The sequence below is a fragment of the Octodon degus genome, unplaced genomic scaffold (genome assembly GCF_000260255.1).
Source record: "Octodon degus isolate 3935 unplaced genomic scaffold, OctDeg1.0 scaffold01021, whole genome shotgun sequence".
In the NCBI taxonomy this organism is placed as follows: domain Eukaryota; kingdom Metazoa; phylum Chordata; class Mammalia; order Rodentia; family Octodontidae; genus Octodon; species Octodon degus.
This window is the reverse complement of record NW_004525597.1, coordinates 1,218-10,075: the sequence shown is the minus strand read 5'-3', so window position 1 is coordinate 10,075 and position 8,858 is coordinate 1,218. Positions and strand designations below refer to the sequence as shown.

The 8,858-nt window shown below is 45.9% G+C and overlaps 1 protein-coding gene and 1 non-coding gene across 2 annotated transcripts in view; both read left to right on the top strand.

The window, feature by feature from the left end:
* LOC101579451 (39S ribosomal protein L22, mitochondrial) overlaps positions 1-8,641 on the top strand; it is a 10,452-nt gene extending 1,811 nt beyond the window's left edge. Inside the window, exons 3-4 of the mRNA XM_004648748.2 lie at positions 1,956-2,025; positions 8,367-8,641. Coding sequence (XP_004648805.1) covers positions 1,956-2,025; positions 8,367-8,578 — 282 coding nt within the window. The 3' untranslated portion in view covers positions 8,579-8,641. The remainder of the gene's footprint in view (positions 1-1,955; positions 2,026-8,366) is intronic.
* Positions 963-1,066, top strand: LOC111814882. The gene has a single exon (XR_002819748.1). It is a non-coding gene; the product is annotated as a U6 spliceosomal RNA (small nuclear RNA).
* Positions 8,642-8,858: the final 217 nt, after the last annotated feature.

The following is an 8,858-nucleotide window of genomic DNA, read 5'->3' as shown; positions in this document are numbered from 1 at the left end:
TTTTTTTTTTTTTTTTTTTGGTGCTGGGGATCAAATACTGGACCTTGTGCTTGTAGACAGGCAGTTATGCCCCTGAATTATCTCCTTAGCCATTGGCATATTTTTTAGACTTTTTTCCAGTGAGGAAATCCCGCATAAGAGCTTATGATTTTGTAACTAGTTGAATAGAAAGAACACTGAAGTAGCTTAGGAGACTTGGAATCTCATATTTCTGTCTTTTTTTAAATGACCACAGCCAATCCAGTTACTTTGTCTGTTTCTAATTTTTTTGTATTTATGTGTTAGGTGGGATCAGATTGGGTAATTTCTAAAGACCCTCCCAATTCTAAATGTAATTGTCTAGGTACAGAGATGTTGCTAATTTTGCTGATTCATTCGAGGTACATAAATGTCCTTTTAAAAAAAAGTTTTGTTGACTGTTGTCTTTTGTTGCCTAGAAATTTCAGCATTATTTTTTATATCTGTAGTTAATTCTTTTTTTTTTTTACATATATTTTAGTACAGGGTCTACAGGGCTTACAGGGTCTTACTGCATAGATTGGACTCGAAGTGATTCTGCTATTTTCAGCCTCTCAAGTGCTAGGATTACAGGCTGCACTACCACGCCCAGTCCCAGTGGCTGTCTCAGTGTGCCCTGGCACTCCAGGAATTGAACCCCAGCCACTGTACTGTGCCTAAGCAGGCGCTCTAGTCCGCTGAGCTATCTGGCCGGCCCTCTTTATTTAATTCTTACCTGAAGTCAGCCCCACCCCATGGTACTGGAAATTGGATGCAAGACCTTCACACGGAACTATACATTCCCAGCTGTTTTTAATTTTTATTATTTTGACACAGGTTCTTGCCACATTGCTAAGTAGACCAGGCTGGGCTCAGTCTTGAGGTCCTCCTGCCTGAGCTTCCCAGAGTGCCGAGCGGGTTACAGCCATGTGTGTCCATCATGCCCCACTCTGAAGCCAGTGCTTGTGCTCGCTTTGGCAGCACATACGCTAAAATTGGAACAATACAGAGATCAACATGGCCCCTGCGCAAGGATGACACACAAATTTGTGAAGTGTTCCATATTTTTAACTCTGACCCATTGCTAAGTTTTGTTTTGTGTGAAGTTATGTGACTGATGATAAAGTTGTTGACTTGATTCCAAAAAAATAAAAATAAAGTCAGTTCTTGCTAAGTATCTGTTGTATGTTCAGCCTGCACCTAGTTCTTCCTCTCTAAAGGTGTAACCTCTGGTTTCTTTTATTTCTGAAGCTAGTTGTCTTACTTTTAAAAGTGTGTTCTCAAGGAAGTTTCTGAAGCTAATTGTCTTTCTTTTAAAAGTGTGTTCTCAAGTGTGTTCTCTCCACGGAGAGTAAATTTTGTAACTTTAACCTCTTAAAGAAAGTGATCAGGGGGCTGGTGAGATGGCTCAGTGGTCTAAAGCACCTACTTAGAACAAGCTAAGCTAAGCAAAGCAAAGCACAGGGACCGCGGTTCAATCCCCTTGCACCACATGCCAGTCAGCCCCGCCCCCTGGTGGGCTGAGCTGGCCACACACACAAAATAAATAAAAAAAGAAAGTGATCAGGTTTGATATTGTCTACTTAACTGAGGTTGTTAAAGTAACTTGGATCTGAAGTTTAAGAATTTTCATCATGATTTTCCTGTTGCGTTTCACAAGAATTTTGACAAGCCCCTGGCCCAGTGAAGCATGCCCCTTCTGGGGTGCCGGCCCATGCCCGTCTCCTTCCAGCTGCCTGCGCCACTTAGACGGCAGCTGGCGGGCCCTCTCCTGCTGACTAGGGTGCTCATAGCATCCTTTCTGCCTAGTATTTTTAACCACTTGAGTTTCTCCTTTTAAAAATGATAATAAAATGGGGCATGTGATCATCAGTTATATTACAGAAGTATTAAGAGATGAGAGATTTAATTCTGCTTAGTTCAGGATTAGATATGAAAATGTCTTTCTTCTCTTTAAGGTTCTCTTACAAGCTCAGGATATGGCAGTGAAAGACCACAATGTGGAATTCAGGTCCAATTTGTATGTAGGTATGTTTTTTCATATCTTAGCATTGGAAACGTCTTTCAGCCGTGAGGCCATGTTGTTGATCTGACACCGCTATTTACGTCTGACTGCACAGGGCTGGGTATGGCAGTGCAATTTGCTGGTAACAGCTTATCCTTCACCCGTAAGCTTATCAGTGGGACTGTGTCATAAGAGTCTATGCTGGTTTATTCCTTCTTTTAAAAAATGAATTTAGGACATGGTATATAGGGTGTACAAGATCTTACTGCAGAGATCCATAGATCGGACTCTTAGCGATTCTCCTGTTTTCAGCCTCCCAAGCACTGGGATTACAGGTGTGCACTACCACACCCAGTCTCAATCACAGTCTCAGTGCGCCCTGGGGGTGGGACCGGCACAGCCCTGCAGGGATTCAGCCCCGGCTGCTATGCTCTGCTGAAGCAGGCGCTTTAGTCCGTGGAGCTGTCTCGCCAGCCCTGTATTTCTTTATTCTTGTATGAGGACACTAAGGTTATGAAATCCTTGCAAATAATTATTAAATAATGGATTCTACAGCTGGTATGTACACTGGGCCTTTAATCCTAACAGTACTACAAAAGAACATAACTGACTTGGAAGAAGTAAATGCATACTGGAAGGAAATGAAGGATTACATGTGAACTTAAATATCTTTGTTTGTAATATGCCAAGCCGGATGTCTAATCCACACAGGTGGCCTGTGACATCATCTTCCAGTTATGAGAATGGAATAGCCATTGAATTGTAAAAGCCAGTGGCGCATCTGGGCGTGGTGGTGCACACCTGTAATCCCAGCTCTGGGGAGGCTGAGGCAGGAGGATCTGTGAGTTTGACACCGGCCTGAACTGTATAGCACATGCCTGTCTCAAAAAGATAGAGGGAGGGAGACAGGGGGAGTGTGAGGGGAGTGGGGGGAGAAGGAGACAGACAGACAGACAGACAGACAGAGGCAGAGAGACAAACAGAGGCAGAGAACAGCCAGTGGCCCCAAAAGAGAAAAAAGACAGCCAGTGGCCTCGGAAGGCTGTGATGGTCTGCATGTGTCTTCCTGCTTCTTACTGCATGTGAAGCCCTAGCTCTGCTGTTGCGTGCTTGTTCCATATCACAGTGAGTTAATGTTGGTGAAATGCTGTGGGGAGCGGGACGTGCTGTCCACACTCCTGGGAGTCGGCCAGTGTGCCTTTTGACAGCTCTCCTTAGGAGGAGAGAGACATTTATTACACAGCTCTCTCCCTCCTCCCTCCCTCTTGGACACCGCAGTGGAGTGGAGCAGTAGCTGGGGTATTGTTTTCACACAGACATGTTGATGTTGAGCAACATTTTTCTCTAGTCTCTCAAAACCTGCATATCTAAGGACTGTTTTACCTAAAACTATTTTAAATTTCAGGTTTGGGAAGCACTGTTTTTCCACATGAGGGGGAAAGGCTGAGACATTGCAGGCGGAATTAATTGTATTTTGTAATTTTTCAACAATCAGTATAAAGAAGTAATCTGAATTGTACTTTGTCTCATAAGTTCTTCCCTTTTGGTGGTGTTAATTCTGGTTAAGTTAAAATCTCACCTCCACTCGTGGAATTGGTACAAGGAGACACTGGCTTCTGAAATGCAAATGAGTTATGATTTTCAGTTGAAGTATCGTATCTTTAAAGCTGAATATGCATTTTGTTCTGATACATGCACAAACGCAGAGGGAAATCAGATTGGCAGCTCAGAAGAGGGAGGGCCACAGCGGCTCAGCACGAACATTTCCCCTTCTGGGAGTAGCGTGGATAAGTAATTTTTTTTTTTTTTTTTTTTGGCAGAACCAGGGATTGAACTCAGGCCCTTGTGCTTGCCAGGGAAGTGCTTATTCCACTGAGCCATCTCCCCAGCCCCTGCATAAGTAATTCTGAGGAGATCCTTGGGAGGGATGAAATGAATAAGGAGCAAGAGCGAATAAGGAGCAAGAGCGTTTAGTGAAAGCCTCCGGGTGACCTTCCCTCTTCTGTGACTCCTACTATCAAATCTAATTTAATTAGTTTTATTCAGTTGCATAGGAATATGGGATTCTTAGCTGAGAGACTTTGTGTTGGGATTCAGACACCAGTGATGCTAGGTTTGTCTTTAAATCATTTTCAGAAACCACCTTTAATCCTTTTCAGTGACTAAAGAGAGACAGGATGAGGAACTTAATTTGATTGTCTCAAATGGAGGCACAAAGTCCCGTGTTGCCATTAAGTGAAGCTATATAGTTAACCACTGCTCCGTAAATTAGCCTTTAATTCAGAGCGCTCTCTATTCATTTTCCTGCTGAAAAATCTCTGCCCTAACTGAGCCCTTTTCATCTAGTTCTGTGTAAATATCAGCACTTCCTATGTAGAGCTGTAAGTCTGGGTCGGGCCTGTGACAAGTTGGGAGTGCTGCATGTGCTGTGATCCCAGCACCCTGCGAGGTGAGGGACGGGACCAAGTGCGTGCCCAGCTGGGGTGATGTGACTTGGGGAGAGCTTTTTTTAAAAATTAAAACCTGTTTTAAAAAAGGATTGCGTACATAGTTCAGTGCACAGGACCTGAGCGCAGTCCCAGGACTGCAACAGCAACAACAAAGCCAAGAGCTTTTCATTTATCTTAATGCCCAATCCCATAAGCAAGAGGTGAATACCTTGAGGCAGAGGACATCTCTCACCATGGCACGCTGGACGTTTATGTCTGTATTTGGCAAACTGCTTTAAGAGTCATATGAAGTTCTTATCAAAACAGATTTCCTGGTCTTGCAGAGACTGTTTGGCTTTGAAACCTGAGGGGCCAGACCTGGAACCTTTTTGTGGGTAGGCCCATAGTGGCTCTCACAAAAGGCAAGACACTGCTTTACCTTGTGTCATTACTTGAAGGGCCTCACTGTGCCACTGTGTGGACTCCTACTGGGGAGGTGGAGGACTGGCCACATGCAGGATGCTTCTTGGGCTTAGCAGTGGCTCTTCCAGTGCCCTGAAATGAATGCAGGCATTTAAAGGAAGTGCTTTTTGGGCACCGAATGTTCTCATAGTTGGTAATTACCTCCTCTGTCTGTCATCAGTATAATACCTGGTGTTAGATGACTGCAGATTTAGCAAGTCTGTTTTCCTTTTAAACGTACAATGATAATTAGTGACACTGAACAGGCCTTAGATAGTGGACAGTGTTGCTGCCCAGGGATTCATGGCATCCAAAATGATTCACTTTAGGGAAAGCAGTTGCCAGCATGCTACGTCAGTCCTCTGCGCGGCAAGTGTGAGGTAGACCAGAGACCCTCTGGTGTTCCATCGTCGAGATTCACATTTATCTACATAGTGGCAATAGACAGCGTTGGCAGTATTTTAAATACATGCTACTTTTTGGGAATTATCTTTAGAGAGTAGATCATTTCCATTTTTGTGATATTTTAGTATTTTCTTTCATTCAGAAAGTAATTACCTTCAGTCTGTGTACAACTGCTACTAGGTGTTGGCGTATCTTTTATATCACTTTAAAACATCTAGCACACGTAGTTTTGCTCTTTGGCAGTAAGTAGTATTCCTTTAGAAGGTTCCAAGTTGGCGCAAAGCCATGCACATCACTAGTACTATGTCTAGTTGGAAAATTTTGATGCTTGTGTCAGAATTTGAATAAATTTCTGCCAGTTCCTCTATTAAAAAATAATACCAGTTAGCAGAGGATACATTTAAAGATTATTTCTGTTCTTTGTGGATCATGAACTTACAGGGCAATGTGAAGATAGGTTTTTTTCCTTATTTTTGGCAGAACGGGGGATTGAACTCAGGCCCTTGGACTTGCCAGGGAAGCACTTATTCCACTGAGCCATCTCCCCGGCCCTAAAATAGTTTTTTAAGTTTGGTTGAGAGAGTGACTTTTCCAGGTGAAATGTCAATACTTATAAAAAATAGCATGTGATCTGGGACCACAGTGAAGAGTAATACAGATACATGGTACTGTTGAAGTAGAAAAGATCAGTGTGGGTCAGAATAGTTATGGAGATTTTCTACAAGACTTTTTTATTGAGCACAGGCTTTTGGGAATCTGGAGCGATGTCCAGGAGGACAGCTTTGCAGACTGGGAAGGCATAGACCCAGAGGCTGAGCAGGGGTTGGGCCACATGGAGTGAGCTACAGGGAGCAAATAAAACCGGAGGACCAGGCCAAGCTCAGCTGCTGACAAGCTTTCCCCTTTGGTTCAAGCTGTGTTAAGAAGGAGGGACCAGGAAGTTTGGGCAAGAGATTGGTGTTAGCAAGGAAGCAGCAGCTTTAGCACTGTGCTCCAGGCCTCCTGTGGGGTCCTAGTCCTTACTGTACCCCGGAGCTGGGCGAGCACTTGGTGCCTGGCAGGAACTCCGAGACATCTTGAGTGAGGGTGGCACCTGAGGAGCTGTTCCTTGCCTGCATCACAGGGAAGAGAGTCACGCAGCAGTGCTCTGTGGGTCGGGCCTCAGCGTGTTGCGTCCCGTTAATGGAAGTGCTTTCATGTCCGAAAGCAGCCTGCAGCCCTTCACATACAGGATTAGAGGAGGAGACTGCAGACGGCAGAGCAGCGGCTGGTGTGAAGGCTGTACTCCGCTCCTTCCTTGGAGTGCTGGGTCAGTCAGCTTCCCAGCTCTGGGACGGGTACCTCTGGTAACTAAACCTGTGAAGAGCTTCGTTTTGGCTCACAGTTTGGGAGGTCTGAGTCTGTGGCTGGCTCGCTGTGCTGCCCTTGGGGCCAGTGCTGAAGCAGTCAATACTTATAAAAAATAGCATGTGATCTGGGACCACAATGAAGAGTAATACAGATACATCGTTCACTAGAGCAATAGTCCTGTATCATTATTTCCAGGTGGGCAGTCAGGTTGAGTGGAATAGCGGTTTTGGATAGAAGCAGCCATTGTGCTTGTGGAAAGCTTCTTTAGCAGTTTCCTACTCTTCTCTGTCTGCCATTCTTGGGGGTTTCTTTGCGCACACTGATCCATGGCACCTCGCTGTGCTTCCTGATCGTGGGGCTTGCACAGTGCTGCTCTCTCTTTGGAACTTCCTAGGCTTCTCTCCAGAGTGCTGGGGAGGTGACGCTGACACAGGGCGCTGGCACTCCGCTGTCCTCCCGGGAGCCCAGCCCTTTGCCAGCGCTTTCACTCTGAGCCTTCTCTTGGGAGGCCAGGAGGCTGCTTCTGCAGAAGCCCACTTCATGGGCAGGCATCGCAGTTAAAGAACCTCCGTGCTTGTAGTTATATTACCGTGTGAATGCAAGGATGATGAATACAGAAATGGATTGATGCAGTGCATTATTTTACTGTTTTTATTGCTTGTTTGGAGACAGGATCTTGCTGTGCAATTCAGACTGGCTCTAACCTCAGTATGTAGCCCAGGCTGGCCTCCAACTTGCAGCAGTCCTCCTGGCTCAGCCTCCTGAGTGCTAGGATTATAGACACAAGGCCTGGCACATTGTACCTTTTAAAAAAAATTATTAATTCAAAGAGTAACTGACTATATACATTCAGAAAATAGTAGGCAACTGCTCTTTTGATGTACTGTGGGTGAAGAGGTGGCCAGATTTCTCAAGTACTTTTAAAAAGGTTTCTTCATGTTTTCAAGGTCAGACTCGGATGTGCACAGTGGGGCGGGGAGCTGCTGGCACGGTCGTGGTGGTGCGTTCCTAGCACTGGCTGTGCGTTGGTCTCCTTGGGTCTGCTCGCTCGGGTTGTTTCCGAGGCCCACCTCAAGTGCACTGAGTTGGAATCCTCACAGACAGGGGGTCTCGGAGTTGGGTTTTAAGTGCTGAGAGCAGTGTTTGGGAACCCAGCACCCCAGCAGCTAGTTCTCATGATGAGAATGGAGTCCGAACTCTTTCCTGGAACCTGCAGGGCCCCACGCTCTATTCCCCACCCTCATTCCTGACCTCTGCCTCCTGTTTGTACTGTCTTCCCTTCCTGTGGTGTCCTGCTGTTCCCACTGCCTGCATGCTGTCCCTACATGCTCTGGTCTTAGATCAAAAGTCCTTTCCCCAGCAAGCTACTCGACATCCCCAGTATGAAGTTGCTCCTACCACCCTGTCAATTTCCATCCCATCTCTCTGATTCACTTTATTCCGAGCACTTGCAGCTCACCGAAATTACTGTGTTTTCTCTTTCCCCTCCAGAATGTAAACCGCAGGGAGTAGAGCCTTGCCAGTCTTGGTCCCGCCTTGTTCTCCTAACATGGCACCTGGTCCTCAGGGCTCAGATGGTGCTTGTTTTGAGATGAGCCTGCTTTGTGCACAGTGAGCTTGTGCAGTCTTCAGATCCTGTTGGGGAAAGGACGGAGACTGCCCCCGCTGATGAGACTAGTCATGGGTAACAGCTGTTCCTCTTTTTCTTCCCTCTGTAGCTGAGTCCAAGACAGGGCGTGGCCAGTGCCTGAAAGGCATCCGCTACCACGGCAGAGGTCGCTTTGGGATCATGGAGAAGGTTTATTGCCATTATTTTGTGAAGCTGGTGGAAGGCCCCCCGCCTGCCCCGGAGCCTCGGAAGACGGCCATGGAGCACGCGAAGGAGTACGTGCAGCAGCTGCGCAGTCGGACCATCATCCACACTCTGTGAGGGCCTTGGCCTCTCCAGGGTGTGTGCGCTGCCCTTTATTTTTAAAAATAAAAAAAGATTTAATACAAATACTTTTTATGATTTGTCATTGAATTATTGAAATGTGATGTACAGCTACACATTTCATATGCATATTTATAAGGCTTTGCCCATCTCTTTTGAAAGCCGTGGAAGGGGAATGAGCGTCAAGCATAGTAAGAGACTAACTCACGAGGCTTTTGCAGCGCCTTCTGAAGGGAATGGTGACCGCCCTGCCAATGGAGTCAGGTGTCTAGATTTG